General features: G+C 37.3%; 7 protein-coding genes and 1 non-coding gene across 8 annotated transcripts; 6 read left to right on the top strand and 2 right to left on the bottom strand. All coding sequences in view use genetic code 12, as the record gives it.

Annotated features, from left to right (window-relative positions):
• The first annotated feature begins 52 nt into the window (after positions 1-52).
• On the top strand, positions 53-161 carry PVL30_001410. Its single transcript has one exon. It is a non-coding gene; the product is annotated as a tRNA-Ser (tRNA).
• Positions 162-766: 605 nt separating this feature from the next.
• Positions 767-2386, bottom strand: HFD1_1 (Hexadecenal dehydrogenase; the record flags this gene model as incomplete). The annotated part of the gene is made up of 1 exon (XM_001526566.2): positions 767-2386. The coding sequence occupies one exon, from the start codon at positions 2384-2386 to the stop codon at positions 767-769; it is 1620 nt and encodes a 539-aa protein (XP_001526616.2).
• Positions 2387-4445: 2059 nt separating this feature from the next.
• PVL30_001412 (uncharacterized protein) lies at positions 4446-6383 on the top strand (the record flags this gene model as incomplete). Its single annotated transcript, XM_001526567.2, has 1 exon — positions 4446-6383. The coding sequence occupies one exon, from the start codon at positions 4446-4448 to the stop codon at positions 6381-6383; it is 1938 nt and encodes a 645-aa protein (XP_001526617.2).
• A 508-nt stretch (positions 6384-6891) lies between these two features.
• Positions 6892-7899, top strand: PVL30_001413 (uncharacterized protein; the record flags this gene model as incomplete). Its single annotated transcript, XM_001526568.2, has 1 exon — positions 6892-7899. The coding sequence occupies one exon, from the start codon at positions 6892-6894 to the stop codon at positions 7897-7899; it is 1008 nt and encodes a 335-aa protein (XP_001526618.2).
• Positions 7900-9429: 1530 nt separating this feature from the next.
• Positions 9430-11319, top strand: TUP1 (general transcription repressor; the record flags this gene model as incomplete). Its single annotated transcript, XM_001526569.2, has 1 exon — positions 9430-11319. The coding sequence occupies one exon, from the start codon at positions 9430-9432 to the stop codon at positions 11317-11319; it is 1890 nt and encodes a 629-aa protein (XP_001526619.2).
• A 354-nt stretch (positions 11320-11673) lies between these two features.
• Positions 11674-13014, top strand: MVD1 (diphosphomevalonate decarboxylase; the record flags this gene model as incomplete). The annotated part of the gene is made up of 2 exons (XM_001526570.2): positions 11674-11718; positions 11920-13014. The coding sequence occupies 2 exons, from the start codon at positions 11674-11676 to the stop codon at positions 13012-13014; spliced, it is 1140 nt and encodes a 379-aa protein (XP_001526620.2).
• A 261-nt stretch (positions 13015-13275) lies between these two features.
• PVL30_001416 (uncharacterized protein) lies at positions 13276-14700 on the bottom strand (the record flags this gene model as incomplete). The annotated part of the gene is made up of 1 exon (XM_001526571.1): positions 13276-14700. One exon carries the CDS (start codon positions 14698-14700, stop codon positions 13276-13278), a length of 1425 nt encoding a protein of 474 aa, XP_001526621.2.
• A 2061-nt stretch (positions 14701-16761) lies between these two features.
• Positions 16762-18018, top strand: PVL30_001417 (uncharacterized protein; the record flags this gene model as incomplete). Its single annotated transcript, XM_061119228.1, has 4 exons — positions 16762-16803; positions 17480-17568; positions 17830-17928; positions 17997-18018. 4 exons carry the CDS (start codon positions 16762-16764, stop codon positions 18016-18018), a joined length of 252 nt encoding a protein of 83 aa, XP_060975211.1.
• Between the last annotated feature and the right edge of the window lie 5 nt (positions 18019-18023).

The following is an 18023-nucleotide window of genomic DNA, read 5'->3' on the forward strand; positions in this document are numbered from 1 at the left end:
AAAGCATTTGTACTTTGTATAGTTTTTAATGAAGTAAAAAGTATAGAAAATTGGCAACTTGTCCGAGTGGTTAAGGAGAAAGACTTGAATTAACCATTGTGTTGAAATTCAAAGTTATCTTTTGGGCTCTGCCCGCGTAGGTTCGAGTCCTGCAGTTGTCGTTAATTTTTTTTGTTTTTTCTATTGAAGATTTGTTTTTTTTTTACCTTTTTGCAAAAGAGAAGATTCAACAATTGGTATTTTGTTTTTTTAAGATTGAGTTTCAAGATGTGCAAAGCAAGCTTGTGTGTGTACCTAAATAGATTAGTATTTGTTTTCACAAGACTTAAGGGTTGACAAAGTCGATCAACCTTCGGTATCATACGATTTCGGAAGTATGTCACTTCTTATTTTTCTGTTTTTTTGCACTCAAATTCCATTGATTTCGCGCGATTTGGTTGCAAAATCTCAGAAAAAATTTTGCTTATCGTTTATATTCTTGGGAAATCAATACCTAGTAAGAAAGAATACATACCTCGCCAATTTGGATTCTTTTTTTGTTTCTCAAAATGTACTATCCAGTGGTTGACTTTGCTAGCGAAAACAAAGCAAATCAAAACAAATCAAACAAGTAATATATATTCAAAATTACCTACACTATCAAAGGCGATATCAATTAACAAGTTAATACAGAAATTAATTTGGAAGAAGCAAAGCTCACAAGCTTTTCTTCAAAACCTACTTCTTCTTTTTCCTCTTTTCATCATCTCTAGCTCTCTTTTTCGTTTTAAAAGCTCTTGGTTGCAAACTCATAAATCAAACTAAAAACACCTGCAGCACCGTTCCAGGCGCTAAACAAAGCACTTGGTCCAGATACAGCTACGTTCCCAGTACGTCCAAACCAAACCTTGCCATTGTATCCCTCCTGCGATGTTTTGATCAACTTGTCCTTGGCATTCGAGTGTGGTGGGTACCTGGCATTGACCATAAAGTCATTCCACAATTTCTGCTCCATTGTTGTTCTCTCGTGTGTAAAATGTCTAAACGAAAACTTGCCATGGTACGCACCGTAACCGGACTCACCGATACCACCAAATGGCGCATTTACCAATGCCACATGCATCAAAACATCATTGATAATAATACCACCCGATCTCAAGCTTTGTACAATCTGTTTCAATTGCTTGTTGTACTTTTGTGAAGAGGAGCCTCCGGTAAAGATGTATTGTGCCAAGGGGGTGTCGTGTTGTCTAACAACTTCGGTGATGGCAGTGCTCAAAGACTCGTATTCGATAATGGGCAAGACTGGGCCAAAAATCTCTTGTTGCATTGTAGAGTCAGACCATTTGACATTGTCAATCACAGTGGGTGGAATAAATCTCGACTCGGCATCGGATTTGCCGCCAATAATAATGTCTCCTTGACTTGTTTCGATAATCTTTGACAAATTGGTGAATGCACGATCATGAATAATGTGGGTGAAATTTGGATCTTCTTTGCTCAAGCCGGGGTAAAACTCCTCATTCAAGATTTTCTTTAAAGCTGTTGTAAATTTCTTGTGCAATTTGGCTGGCACCAAGACATAGTCAACAGCCACACACGTTTGACCAGCATTAGTGAACCTACCCCATGCGATTCTTCTTGCAACAACCTCAATGTCCTTGTCCTGTACATCGTCCAAGATGAATGCTGGTGATTTTCCTCCCAATTCCAAAATGACAGGCGTCAATGTCTCAGCAGCCTTTTTGGCAACAATTCTACCAACGGTGCCATTACCAGTGTACATAATCTTGTCAAACTTTTGTTCCAACACTGCAGTTGTTTCGGGAATAGCACCATTAACTGCGAAAAAGATATCCTTATCCAATGCCTTGGTCAAAATCTCAGTGAATAATTTTGAGAAATTGGGGGTCAACTCCGATTGTTTTAAAACAACGGCATTACCGCCAGCAAGTGCACCAACCAAGGCCGAGAAAGACAACAAGAATGGGTAGTTGAATGGAGAGATAATCAATACCACACCCAAAGGGATTCTCTCAATGTATATAGGGTTGCTCTTCAATGCCAATGGCAAGTCGGTAACCTTTTCTGGTTTGACCCATTCGTGTAAGCTTGCCATTGTATGTACCAATTCGTTTAAGCCAACGGCAATTTCCAAGTTTTGAGTTTCGGAAGGGATTCTATCAAAGTCCTTGTACAATGCCTCACAAATGGCATCGACATTGTCTGATACGGCAAAGTACAAGTTTCTCAATTGGTTTAATCTAAACTGAACATCGTGTGTCTTTTGCTTGGTGAAGAAGGATTCTGTTAGGTGCTTGACTCCTGGTGCAATGGCACTGATATCTGTGAACCAGGAATTGGGGTTGTCAATTTCTGCATATGATTCGTCAATCTTTGAAGGCATAGTTGAGATATGTGTGCTGTATTGTAGTAGTAAAGAAGCTTGGAAAGAAGGTAAAAAGGTAAAAAGGTAGAATTGGGGTGTGTGTGTGTGTGTGTGTGTGTGTGTGTGTGTGTGTGTGTGTGTGGGGGGGGGGGGGGTGGGGCAGGAAAAAGGAAAAGTAAAAAAGGGCGATAGGGAGATATTTATTTGATTTTGGAAAAGAAGCTGGAAGGGGTGTAAAGAGGATTTCTTTAGTAAATAACAGTTAATAAGTACCAAAAAAAAAGAGGAAGAAAGTGAAGAAAGAAAGAGAAGAAAACAGAAAAGGGAAAAGGTGGAGTAAAGGAAGAACAATAGGATATTTGAATTAGAAATAAAGAAAGAAATAAAGAAAGAAATAGAAAAAGAAATAAAGAAATAAGTATAAAGTAGATACAAGAAGGCCATTGGCATAGTTTAGTCTATGAGTAGTTGAACTTTACCAATGAATTGTTTGCCTGTCTAATTTGCTGTCTAATTTTCTGCATGGTTGTATTTATGGTTGTATGTTTTGTGTCAGTTGTGCATTGCTTGTTTAACCTTTGGTACATCTTTTTTAACTCTGGTATTGTTGTTCTCTTTGACTGTCTCTCTCTCTCTCTCTCTCTCTCTCTCTCTCTCCTAACCCCGTTCTATAAGATTGTCCTGTGATTTGTGATTGAAAGTGACTTGTGTGAGTAAACGAGACAAAAGTTTCCTTTTTTTTTTTCTTCTCTTCAGGGGAGGAAGGGGCGGGGGTGGAGAATGGAAAGTTTGGAAAGTTTGGAAAGTATGGAAAGTAGGAAAGTTGATAAAGGAAGAAAGTGTAAGAGAAGAGGGGGGGGGGGGGGAGGGGGGGAGGTAAAAGTAAAAGCTAAAACATTTAAGAAAAGAAAGAACACCCACCACCAGCAGTTGGTAGCTCTAAATTCCGGAAAATGTGGAGTATAATTATTTCCTTCTTTTACCCCCCCCCCCCCCCCCCCCACCCCACCGCCATTATCCGTCTTTTTCATTTCCTTTTTCCCTTTTTTTTTCCTTCGAAAAGCTCCTGTCCCCCAGAAAGATGCCTTTCAATTAGCTCCCTCTCGCCCCCCAACCACTTTCTTTTTTTGTCTCTCTTTCTCTCCATCAACTATTAATTTATATATATACATATATATATTTAATCTAGCTACTCCCGTTTCTTCTCTCAATGGCTGAATCATTGCTTCTACAGCATTTTACAGTAAGCAGGTTTCATTTATTTATCTGTTTATCTACTTATCTATATATATCAAGTGATAAGCAAATAGTATAGTGTAGACCTGGAAGCAACTATAACATATTGCTTATCTATACCTCATATTCTTTATGTATTTTCAAGGTTGTATGAAGCGATGTTGCTAATGAATAATACTAGTTTAGATTAGTAAGCTGTATTTATAAAGTTTCGTGCAAAAAACTCAAACCCTTGCCACAAAACATATACTTTGAAAATGTAAAAAGACATTGAAGGCATTCAATTCACTCAAGGATCAAAAAGTTCAGTAACTGATTTACGTATATATATATACATACTGACTTGCAAGTACAAATATATTGAAGCTCAACTAGCAATTTGGATACCGCCCTCAATACTCAACTTCCAGTTTAGTAGAGCCACATTTTTGACATCATTGGGCTCTTTAAATCATATTTTGGATTATTCAACATCTCTCATACTGCAAAAACAACAAAAAGCGCATACGGCTTCTCCAAGCCAGAGAGCCAAAACAAAAAAAAAAAAAGTAAAGTAAAATAAAATAAAATATGACAACTATTTGAAGTTGTACAAAGCAAATAATTAAACCAAAACAAAGAAGAAAAAACAATAACAACAGCAACAACAACAACAGCAACAACAACAACAACAACAACATAAAGACAAGTTAATATTTCGAGGAGAAACATATAGCAGGTAATTGTACTGCAAATAAAGATAAAGATAAAGATAAAGGTATATATATATATATATATATATATATATATCCATCTGTATACACCATTCTGACCACTAATACAGCACCAAAAAAATACAACAATGTCAACATCTGGGAAAACAGACGATGCAAAGAAAGCTGCAGCGGAAGAAGCAGCGCCATTTTCGACACCAAGTCCCGGCAACCCCGTGATGAGTTTTTTACAATCGCCAGTACCCACAAAGCCAGCTCAAAGTCTGTCTGTAGATATAGCAAAAGGAAATCTAAATCCAGTTGAGACTCGCACTCGGACTCAGGTTCAGAATAAGAATGGAGCATCGGAAAGCAATGTGGTTAAGGAATACAGTGTTAAACCTTACACATCATCGACACAATCAACGAGTGCCATACCTTCTACTTCGAGCTCAGTAAAGAAACTAGTTGTTAAACAGGACCCAAATTTAAAATCATGTTTAACTCAAACACCAAGCTTTAGTACACCCCCAAATAATAATAGCAATAACAACGAAAGCAATAACAACACCAATATCAACATCAACAACGAAAACAACAACAACAACAACGGACAAGCAGGAGTGGGGCAGAATAGACCTGCTTTGACACATCCTGAGTCTGAACATACTCAACATCCACAATTCCTATCAACTGATAATATCAGCCCCAACAATCATGGGTTGGGCATAGCAGGTAAAAATCCTCAGACTGAAGAGTTTGCTGTAATTACACCATCTCATTATACTCCAATGGTACCAAATCAAGGTGCAAAAATCACATCACCTCCTCTACAAGCTAGTAGCAACTCTACTAATTCCATCACCAATACAACAACTACAACAACAACAACAGCAGCGACAACGACAACGACTAATGCACCTACTTCTGCTACTTCACCGATTATTGGTGTTCGTACCCAAAGTCCACTTCTGGATACACATGAGCAACACCCAGTTTTCCAGCCAAGCATGTCAAGAATGAATTCGTTGAGGTACAAGGTGGACGATAAGAAATATATAGAGACAGCAAGACACTCCAATAACAACTCTGAGGAAAACTTATCGTCCAATTTGGACACTGCTTTGGAGGAGGAAAAAAGCAAGCTTCATTTGCTCATTGGTATTACGGGATGCATTTCGATCCACAAAAATGTCTTTCTTATTATTGAAAAGCTTTTTGAGTTGTATACACACGACAATCTTGAGATTCAAGTAATTTTGACAAAATCTGCAGAGTACATTCTCTCGGAGAAATTGCACAAGTTCGATGAGATGGGTGTTCGTGTATGGTTTAGCGATGATGGATGGAAATACTTTTTAACATCACCTTTTCAGAAATATTACACACAGGCCGTGACTACGGGGAACTTGCCAGCTTTTAAGAAACAATTTCATTCTCAGAATCAGATTTTGCAACAATATAGTCTAGTCTATGACTTGCAAAGATGGACAGATGTGCTTTTGCTCGCACCATTATCTGCAAATACAATGGCAAAGTTGATTACCGGGTTATCTGACAACTTGTTGACCGATTTGCTTCGAATATGGCCAGCTCCACAAGTGCATTATACTGATCAAAATACTGCAAAACAAGCACCAGTTAAACCACATCCACATCCACATCCACTGGGGGAAGTAAAGAAAGACACTACAGTGATTTCCAACAACTTAGCGGCTCCGAAACCAATCATATCGGCATTAGCACTCACAAACTCAATGTATTCTCATCCAATTACAAAGAGACAACTAGTGCAGCTCCAAGAAACATATCCAAATATGAGTATCTTGAAACCTGTAGAGAAATGTGTTGATATGGATGGGAACATAGCAATGGGTGGTATGAGGTCATGGAGAGAAGTTGTTGATTTTGTGTGTAAGAAGTTGGGACCTCCACCAGAAGATGAAGATGAAGATGAGGACGAGGAGGAGGGCGACGACGATAGAGAAGAGGCGAATGATATTGATGCTATATTAGAGGAAAATGATGATGATGATGATGATGATGATGAGGAGGAGGAGGAAGAAGATACCAGTGAGACTGTGTAGGATTAAAAGGTTTAAATAATACAACTTTCGTGAATTTACACCCAAGTAAATTTAAATATTCATAGACACTTGAACTGACTCTATAATATGAACTTATTTCCTTATTTGATGACAAAAGACCTCACGAAAACAATCATGTATTAGTAATTTTCCTTTCTTGCCTATTATGTTCTAGTATCTAAAGGTAAGGGTAGCGCCTCTTTTACGCACCACAATAGATAGCTATATATATATAAAAATAGATAGATAAATAGATTTGTGTATAGCCAGACAAACAGATAGAACCATTAGTACGTCTACTCTCGTTATGTAAATTGCTGCTGATGTGGCCCATATTTCCTTTTTTAGAGTAAAAATAAAATAAAATAAAATAAAATTAAATTAAATTAAATGAGAACAACAAAATCACACACGTTAATAAAGTGCGGAGTAGTGAATAAAATTCTGCTGTCAGACTTCCAGCACATATTAACTTATTAAATATCAAGTTGTACAATTGCATTCACCAATGAAGTTGTTTGACCACGATAGTTCAGCTTTTCTGAAAGTTGAATATGTGATTGGTGGTATTTCCACCCATGTATACAACACTGAAGCTCTTCAGCCATATATCGAGGCGCAGAATAAGTCCACCAAGAATGTTGATGATATACCCATCAATGTGCTTTACTTGATCCATCAGCGTGAGGGAGATTATAGATTTACTGAATCAATTGCATATGTGATTTTAAAACAATACTACGAAAAGAAACAAGGTGGCAGTGATGATGCTAGTGGTAACTTATCAGATGTTCCTTTGATTTGTGTTACTTTTGACTTGAGAAACCATGGTCTGAGATTGATCAATAAGTCAAAAAACCTCGATTGGAAACAAGGTAACGAGACACACGCATTGGATATGATCAGTGGGATTATGGGCAATGTTGCTGATCTAAAACTCATTATGGATTTCTTGCCAAGCTATTTGAATTTGGAAAAGTTGTTGACACCAGAGTTTAGACAACAGAACCAGCATTGGAAATTCCAATTTAGAAATATCTTGAGTGGTTATTCTTTAGGTGCCCATACTGTGTTCCGTTTTGTTAATGAGCATCCAGAACATATTTGGGGTATTAACCCTGTTGTTGGATGTATTGACTTGTCTAGTTTGTTAATCAATAGAATGAAGGGGAATAAATTGGATAGTCCTGATTACGACAAAAAATGGTTTTACTACACTTATGAAGAATTGCAATTAACTGAGGAAGAAAGGGAAAAGTACCCCGAACATTTACACAATTACTTGTCTGCTGAAGACACGCAAATTTTTGAAAACTTTCCAATGAATAATGTTAAAATCTTTGCCTCGTTTGGTGCCGAGGATAAGTTGGTTCCGATGAAGTTGAGTTCAATATGGTGTGATTCGTATTTGAACACCAATGATTCAACAGAGATATTTGTGCAAGAAGGTAAGAAGCATGAGGTTACTGATGAGATGGTAGATGGGTTCACCACATGGCTAGTAAAGAACCTCTAGACTATTGCAGGCAAAATGGAAAAAAAAACCCTTGAAAAGATGGAGAAAGAATTAAAGGCCAAAAAGAATCAAAAAAAAAAGATGAAAACATATTCATATAGCTAGTTTCTCCTTTGTCTATATCTTGAAATCAAAAAAACAAAAAAACAAAAAAACAAAAGGGAATAATTTTGAATATAGTTGAATAATTGAAAATACCCATACTAAATAACAACCTCAATAGATATGTTGTAGGGCAAGAGAATAAGGAATTTAGCCTGTAGTTTTCCAGAGGGTTCGGGGTTCAAGCTACCAAATGTGGGAGAACTAGTCTTTTTTTTTTTTCTAGTTCTTTTTATATTTTTTTTACGCAATATTGCTCTTTTGTTTAAAGTTGCGTTTTTTGAGACCGGAACATGACGGAAAATCAGAACCGATGTTGATATTCAGATTTTGGGTTTAGTAATTTATCTGCACCCATACATACACACACATGTATACACATACAAATACATATAAGGGCATACAAGAACACTTGTATAAATATAGAAACCGAATACTTTGTGCTTGAGTTTGGATTTGGATTTGGGTTTGGGTTTGGGTTTGGGTTTGGACCTATTTTATCTTTATCTTTTTCTTTTTTTACTCTTCTTTGTTGTTTATTCTGTATAGTCTATTTAAATTGTATATCGTCAAGTGTAAAGTGTGAGATGAGGTATATGAAAAGGCGAGAGATTGAGGGTGTACGAAGTATGGTTAGTTGTTACCAACAGTCGCTAAGTTACAAAGTGTGGAGATAAGCAAAAGCAGGAGGAGTAGGAAGAAGAGGAAGAGGAAGAGAAGGAGAGGCAAATTGAAATTGAGTATCTGGGTATTTGGCTTTGATTGTTGTTTCTTGTGCATTGTGAGCCCCGTGTGTGATTACAATGTAAGTGGTATGTGTTTGTGCGTGTGGTGCTTTTGGCAGAGTTTTCCAATTCCTATTTTTATTTTTTATTTTATTTTTCGCTGTGAAGATTTACCGTCCTCCTGTCCTTTTCCCTCTCTCTCTCTCTCTCCTCCCCCCTATCACACACATCAGTCGGCACTTTAATAAGAACATGCATTTTAATTAAATAATAAAAAATAAAATAAAATAATAAATAAATAAAATAAAATAAAAAATAAAAAATCAAAAAAATAAAAATAAATAAAATAAAAAATAATATTAAAAAATAAAAATAAATAAAATAAAAATAAAAATGCTGGCGGTCAAAGTTTTGATTTTCCATTTCTGAAAAAGTTGGGAGCGAGAGACAAAGACAAAGACAAAGAAAACAAAAACACACACACACACACACACACACAAAAGACAACGAGCGAATGTCAACGGGGAGGAAACGAAAGAAAGACAAAAAGAAAGAGAGAGAGAGAGAGAAAGAAAAAAAAAAATCAACAGAACAACCATTTCATTTCTGACATCATTCACTAATCTCCAGTAAAACATAACCACTTATCCTCCCCCCCTTTCCCCACCAAAGCAGTCACACGTACACACACCACTTTTCCAGGATGTCTGTATACAACCAGAGAACTCACCAGACTCGTTTGAACGAGTTATTGGACGCTATAAAAACGGAATTTGACTATGCTTTAACAGAGGCTACCAGCTTCAAGAAGATTGAAGACGATTACCATTTAAAGTATTCCCAACAAAACACCGAGTTGCAACAGATTAGACAAACCGTCTACGAATTGGAAATGGCCCACAGAAAGATAAAGGAAGCTTATGAAGAGGAAATTTTAAGATTGAAGACAGAATTGGAAAACAGAGATAGACAAATGAAGAATGGATATGGCCAACCCCAACAACCTCAACAGCAACCTCAACAGCAAGCACCACCACCACCACCACCCCAACAGCAACAGCAACAACAGCAACAAGTACCACTTCCACAGCAGAACTCACTTCCTCAACAACAAATTCCTCCACCCCAAGTTCAACAACAACAACAACAACAACAACCTCCACAACACCACCATCAACAACAACAGCAACAAATTCCTCCTCCACACCAAACACCAATTCCACCACAACAACAACAACCTGTTCAACAACAACAACAACAACAACAACAACAACAACAACAAGCTCCACCTCCTCCACCACAAACTCAAGGACTGCCAGCTGCAATCCCTCAACAATCATCACTACAAACCCCTTCCGCCGCCACTGCTAGCTCCACCAACACCAACACCAACACAGCAGCAGCAGCAGCAGCGGGTCCCGCACCTTCTGCTAGCAACGCTTTAACAATCATTGATAAGTCTCAATACATTGTTAGTCCAGCTCAAAAAGCAAACCACGTCAAGGAAATCCCACCTTACTTGTCAGACCTTGATGTCGCAAAAGCCAATCCTGATTTCAAAAAGCAGAATCTTGATTACTACGTATTGTATAATCCAGCTTTTGCACGTGATTTGGACGTTGATTTGATCCATTCTTTGGACCACTCTTCAGTTGTTTGTTGTGTTCGCTTCTCTAAAGATGGTAAATATATCGCTACCGGTTGCAACAAGACAACCCAAGTGTTTAATGTTGAGACTGGTGAATTAGTTGCCAAATTAGTCGATGACTCTTCATCGCCTGAACTGAAAGAAGAAGACGCAGCCTCCTCAAATGGTGACTTGTACATTAGATCCGTTTGCTTCTCACCAGATGGTAAGTTGTTGGCTACTGGTGCAGAAGATAAATTGATTAGAATATGGGACCTCGCGACAAAGAGAATTATTAAAGTCTTGAGAGGCCACGAGCAAGATATATACTCCTTGGATTTCTTCCCAGATGGTGACAGATTAGTTTCCGGTTCAGGTGATAGATCTGTTAGAATTTGGAGCTTGAGATCATCACAATGCACTTTGACATTGAGCATCGAGGATGGTGTTACAACAGTTGCTGTTTCACCAGATGGTAAATTGATTGCCGCCGGCTCTTTGGACCGCACAGTTAGAGTATGGGATTCCACCACAGGTTTCCTCGTTGAAAGATTGGACTCAGGTAATGAGAGCGGAAATGGACACGAAGATTCTGTTTACTCTGTTGCCTTTTCAAACAATGGTAACCAAATTGCCTCCGGCTCCTTAGACAGAACGGTTAAATTATGGAACTTGGAAGGCAAGTCAGATAAAAACTCCAATTGCGAGGCAACATACATTGGACACAAGGACTTTGTGTTATCAGTATGTTGTACACCTAACAATGAGTATATCTTATCAGGTTCAAAAGATCGTGGTGTCATCTTCTGGGACCAAGCTTCGGGTAACGCATTGTTGATGTTGCAAGGCCACCGTAACTCCGTCATATCTGTTGCTGTCTCGAGTAATTCTCAAGGTACAGAGGGTATATTTGCCACCGGTTCCGGTGATTGTAAGGCTAGAATTTGGAAGTGGACTAGAAAGTAGATGTTGGCGGAGATGAGAGAAAATAAAAAGTAGTAGAAGATGAAGTAGCAGATTAAGTAGAGGATGAGGACGAAGAAGAAATTAAAGAATTTGTGTCTATTAGTTGTATTAATAAAATGTTATTTTGAGCTTTTCAAGTAGTCCGGTTGTTGAAGGGAATTGCCATTGCTTTTTGCTAGGATTAAGATGGTGATTCCCAATAATCTTGTATCGCGTGGCTGTAGTATCACATTTTGTCCCTTCACCTTTACTTTTTCAATCTCTCGTTTACAATTTTCACAATGAAAAATTAATTTTACAACCATTTTTCAGGACCAGTACATACCAACACATCAACAATTACTACAAGTTAAAATGTCAGCCCAACAGGCCACAGTGACTGCTCCCGTCAACATAGCTGTATGTAATTAATTTTGTTTACACTATGTCTTTACCAAAACAATCAAAAAAAAATAACAAGAACGAACGAACGGACGAACGAACGAACGGACGAACGAACGAACGAACGAACGAACGAAACAAAACAAAACAAAACAAAACAAAACAAAACAACAATAAGAGAAAAGAAAGGAAAGAAAAACTTACTAACAGTTACTATAGACATTGAAGTATTGGGGAAAAAGAGACAAAACACTAAACCTCCCAACCAACTCCTCCATTTCAGTGACACTCTCACAAGCCGACCTTCGAACCCTCACTACGGCCTCCGTATCACCCGAATACACAGAGGACAAATTATGGCTCAATGGGAAACTTGAATCGCTCCAATCTGCAAGAACACAAGCATGTCTTGCCGAGCTCCGCTTTTTGCGTTCGGAATTAGAATCGAAAGATTCTGCACTCCCCAAGATTTCCAACTGGAAGTTGCATATTGTGTCTGAGAACAATTTCCCTACTGCTGCGGGCTTGGCCTCTTCAGCAGCAGGCTTTGCCGCATTGGTGTATGCCATCGCTACAGTGTATAAACTTCCACAATCAGCGAATGAATTGTCGAAAATAGCCAGAAAAGGTTCAGGTTCGGCATGCCGTTCATTATTTGGTGGGTTTGTTGCTTGGGAAATGGGCCAAAACGAAGATGGTTCAGACTCAAAAGCGGTTCAAATTTCCGCCGAAGAGCATTGGCCAACTATGCGTGCGGTAATCCTCGTTGTAAATGATGAGAAGAAAGACACCCCAAGCACTGAGGGTATGCAAACAACCGTCAAGACATCCGACTTGTTCCAACATAGAGTCACAAATGTTGTCCCTGCAAGATTTGAGGAGATGAAACAAGCAATTATTACGAAAGATTTCCCAAAGTTTGCCGAATTGACTATGCGCGACTCAAACCAGTTCCATGCTACATGTTTGGACTCATATCCACCAATCTTCTATTTGAATGACACTAGTAAGAAGATTATCAAGATTGTTGAAAAAATAAACTCCGATGCAGGAGAAGTTATCGCAGCATACACTTATGATGCTGGTCCCAACGCAGTGATTTATTACGACGAAAAAGATGAGGACAAAGTCCTTGGTGCTATTTATGCTAGATTTGGAAGCGTTAATGGATGGAATGGAAAGAAGTATGAGGTAGCCCATACCGCTGAAGAATTGAGCGGAGTGTCAAGAGTAATTTTGACAAGTATTGGTAACGGACCACAAATTTCTCAAGAATCTTTGATCAATGAGAGCGGCGAACCAAAAAGTAATTAAATGATGCACATAGATGAATTTTATTTATTTATGAATACATTATATGTATGTATATGTGTATATGTATGTGTATATGTATGTATAGATTTAAAAGTTTATAAATGAAATGGCAAAGCTGGATGATTGCTTAACTTTAGTCTTTAATAAAGTTGATTACAAAAGTACCTTATTTCAGTTGTTTGGAGTAAGAAATGAAAAAAGAATGGGCTTAATAAATGTCTATAAAAAAAAAATCTTACCTAAGCGATATAAGACCACTCCTCAAAGATTTATCAAATTTAATAACAACTCCTCATTCACCTTACCTTCCTCCAAATATTGCCTCACATTCATCTTGTATCTCTGCACAACATTTTCCAATTCTTGAATTTTTTGATTCTTTACTGCTAAATCTCTCTCCATTCGATTAACACTTTCTTGGAGTTGCAATTGTGCATTTTTCTTACGTTGTCGACATTTAGAGGCAGCAATTCTATTACGTTCCAAAAGTCTTTCCTTCTTCCATGCTGCTGTTCCGGTGATGGGGCCGTTGTTTGGATTGTAAATGACTTCGTCGTTATAAATAAGTTGATGGTTTGGCGGTGGGACACCAGCAACTGTAACACTCGAAGGAGGGGTTGGTACCTGACGGACCAGCAGTTGAGATGGAAGTTGACTCTCGACCTGTCTTTGGGTTTGATCCAAAGATTGATCTTGACCTTGTGGTGATTGATTCTGTTGGTCTTTTGCAATAGACTGGTTAGAGTATTGACGAGGCGAATGTTGCGGCAACTCCATTTTTACTTGCACCTGATTGGAAAGTTCATTCGAGGTTTGTTGCTGCAACTGCAGGTTCTGTATTTGAGCTTGCGCCTGCGCTTGCGCCCGTTGTTGTTGCTGTTGTTGCTGCTGTTGTTGTTGCTGCTGCTGCTGCTGTTGTTGCTGCTGTTGCATAATTGTGGCGTTATCCACCAAGCCCGTGGAAGTCCCAGGTCTTGTCATTTCATAATCATTAAATCGACTAAAACCATCATCTAAAGAGCTATCAAAATCATCGAAAAACGCCTCGTGGTTCATAATCTGACCAATTTGACCATTTGAAATAGATACACGTCTTCTTCTTGGAATACCATCATTGGTGTATGGCAACATGTAAGTCGAGTCAAAAATGGGTGGATTTGTAATAGGATACGAGTTGAGACCAAAGGGTACATCTGGCGGGTAATGAAGGTTTTTATTGAAAGTGAACTGGTTAGATTTTGCCAGAGCCAGCGTCAGCGTCAGTGTTTGTTGTTGTGATGGTTGTGATAGGGACAGCGCAGCACCAGTAAATTGCTCTAGACCGTTAGCCTGATTCTGATTCTGATTTTGAGCCTGGACCTCAGCTTGTATTGAGCCCAGGTTTTGGGACACCTGCTGATGCTGTTGCTGCTGCTGAGGCTGAGGCTGTTGCTGTTGCGGTGGAACAACTGCTCGCTCTGAATTCAAAAGTGCTATGTTTTCATCATTCAATAATTGCTGGTTCTGCAATGCTGATTGTACGTCCATCATTTGTTGATGATAATTGCTTTGTGTACTTGGCATAGTTGCGGGATTAGCACGAGGCAGTTGTTGAGCTGGTAATATCACATCCGGAGCAATATACTCGTTGGTATCAAGAGCCTTTGATGTGAACTGTTCGTAAGCAATCTGTTGATTACCCAGCATGTTTTGTCTGATGTGTTGGTTGGTACTAAATTAGGAGAAAATAAAAGAAGACGGTATTGAAAAGTGGGTTTGAATAAGATTCTCTAATGTGCAAGTACGAGTAGATAAAACTCAGTATTCACAAAACAAAACAAATCTCTTCAACGAGTTAGCTGGACAGAACGAAGAAGATGTATAGTTTAGTTTTATTTTGTGAGGACTATGGTATTTGAAGTTTTGTTTTGTAAGTCAACGGTAGTGATATTTGATACTAAGTGCAATCGCCTTTACACGGTGTATATATATATATATATATATATATACATAATTTTTTTTTTTTTCTTTCCTTCTTCTCCTTCTCTATCCTTTTTTTTCTTTTAATTTTTTCTTTTTTTTTTTTGTTTGTTTCTGCTTTTCTGTTCGTTTTATTTTTTTTACTCTAATTTTTATTTCGATGTTACTTTAGTAATCGAATTTGTCGGAAAGATAGACTATGAGAAAGGGATATAGAGTAAGAAAGGAAATTTAAAATTACAACTGAACATAGTATAGTATGACGATAATTACTCCTCCACTGCAACTTTGTTTGTGATCTGTTTTGGGAAGTGGAGGGATTCTTTTTGGATGAAACAAGAGGAAACTCAAACATTTTTCAAACAATAGCTAAACTTGTTCTTTGTGAAATCGAAACCTTTTTTTTTTAAATAAAAAAAATACTATTATTATATTTAGAGTAATGTTTGCTTCGATTAAACGGGAGACAGGCGAGAGAAGGAGTCTAAGGGAAACAAAGATGGAACCAAACAGTGGAGGGAGGAGGGAAAAGGGAGAAGGGAGGGGATACAGAATGGTGGATGGGATTGATACTAATAGTATGGGCAGAGAGAAAAAGTGGATGTTTTGTAAAGAAATATTGAAGTACCTTTTTTTCTTTTTTCTTTTTTTTTTTTTTCGTTGTTCCCTCTCTATTATATCTTTGACTTAGATGTATCTAGTGTATAAGGTGTTACCTTAGATGTTGAATCTTCAAAATATTTACCGTTCGTATTTCCTTCCAACGATAGGAAAGGTATCAAACACCAACAATTCACTTTGTAATGCTCTTCAGGAGTAGGACATTTTTTTTTCTTGTTCTTGTTTTTTTTCCTTTACTTTGCAGGACCAAAAAGGAAATGAGAAACAAAGGAAATGACAAGCAAAGGATATGAAAAAAAAAGGTTAAACAAAAATTTAATAGGAACATGTGTTAGTAAAATTATTATAGTCCACATTGTAGCCATACAATCAGAAAATCAATACATTTCGCTTCCTTGCAGTTAAAGCAATCTTGCGAATATAGAACTTTTAGCTTAGAAAAGGGCTAAACATTTGATGGCTTTTACATTTTAACCGAAACTGCGCTTTCATATAAATTTGTATAGTTAAATGTATACATACCCATATAGCAGTATGTTCCTTGTGTATGAATTTTGTGTGCGTTTTTTATCATTATTATTATTATTTTCTTTTTGCAAATCTAGGTCTTGATGACAAATCGAACTTTCATATTTCAGATATTAAACTGGCGTATCTGATTCACCGTAATTGAATGTTGAAATTTCATGATGGAGGCAAAATAAGCTAAGCAAGAAGCAAGCGAGCGTAAGCTTTTAGCCCTTCTCCATGCGCTATGCATTTCATGTTCTATGCAAAATACAAACAAAATTTGAAGGGGAAAATGCTCACCTTGATTATCTTGTTTAACCCAATCTTCTATTGTTCTTGTCCTTTTTTTCTTCTTCTTGTAGTTGTAGTTGTTGTTGTTGTTGTTAGCACTAAACACCAACGTTTAAACCCCTGTCTGTATGATGTAATAGAGACCAGGTCTTGCTCTATAATTTTATCGAAAAAACAAAGCGAATTTAAAATCTATGTTCACTTGCCATTTATCAGAAAAAAAAAACAGACATTTATTCCCATAGGATGAATTTGCAAATTTCAACTTGCAAAGTAGATTGTATCTTTACAGAATAACTTTGCTTTCTTTCAATTTCAGTATCTGTTCAAAGTAGACTCCATTTGCCATCATTCACGCTTTGGAACATGATTGCATTTGAATTGGCGGGTGCTCCTGAAATATTTAAAGTATGGAAACACAACTAGCAACAGTGGTTGTGTAATATGTGTAGGCTTGTATTGATTCAGCTGGGTTTTTGTTTGGACCATGTAGACATTCCAACCAGAACTCTACTTAATTACTTGTTGAGAACTAATTCAGAACGAATCATTCAATATCATAAGTTCTCTGCAAAACTGATTCAAACAGTAGCTAAGTAAACATGAAAAAGAAAGAAGAAAAATGTCAAACTATTCGACAACTACATCAGATACGAGTATTCTTGTGGTAATAAATAACACATGAGAAACTTTCTCTTATATATACGTAATTACTTACACATACTTCCACATACTTATACATCCTTACACATTCGCATACACATATTTCCACATCCTTATACATTCGCATACACATACACACGTATATATATTAGTTTTATTTCCTTTTTTTTTTTATATTTGTTTTAATTTGTTTTGTTTTGCAACCACTTTTCCAGTTCCTTGCCACCGCATTTGAAATGGATTTCGATACAGCATTAGCATTACTGATAATAAAGCGAAAGAACAATAGTAATTACACTCTTGATGGTACGTATTAGACGCAAATATGCAAGACTTTGGAGGAAAGAAGTTGTATACTAATTTCTCATTCTTTCTTTTTTTTTTTTTAGAAATCTTTGAAAAGCTCAAGGACGAAATCGAGCCCGAGATTGCCACTTTACTAAAAGAGTTTGGTATCGAGTATCACAACTACAGTTTGAACCTGAAGGTTAAAGTTTATGATCTGAAAAAGTATTTTCGTATAGTAAAATACTTTTTATCTCTAAGACACACAAGATTCCATGATCAAATAATATGCAAATTTCTATTCAGCTCGAAAATGAAGCAAAGATTTTTATCAAAACAAGTTTCGACGCAGACGCGAACCATGCTAAACGAATGCGTCAAAGTGATTGACGATAACCCAATAATTTCACATCTAAAGATACTTCGACGCTATTTGATATCAGCAAAAAGACTGATAGCCAGCTACTGTATCGATAATCTATACAGTCTCATTGACACCACCAAATTTGTGAACAATACAGTGAGATTGGTATTAACTGCTCAAAAGTTTACCAAGTTTTCTTTGAAAGTCAAGAATACAAAGATGTGGATTTACTTCTTTGTGTCCGTTCTTTCTTTAACTCAAGCTGATAATTCCTCAACCGTTTTTAAAGCTTTGGTGATACAAGCCAATGATCCAC

This window comes from Lodderomyces elongisporus, chromosome 2 (assembly GCF_030384665.1).
Source record: "Lodderomyces elongisporus chromosome 2, complete sequence".
In the NCBI taxonomy this organism is placed as follows: Eukaryota; Fungi; Ascomycota; class Pichiomycetes; order Serinales; family Debaryomycetaceae; genus Lodderomyces; species Lodderomyces elongisporus.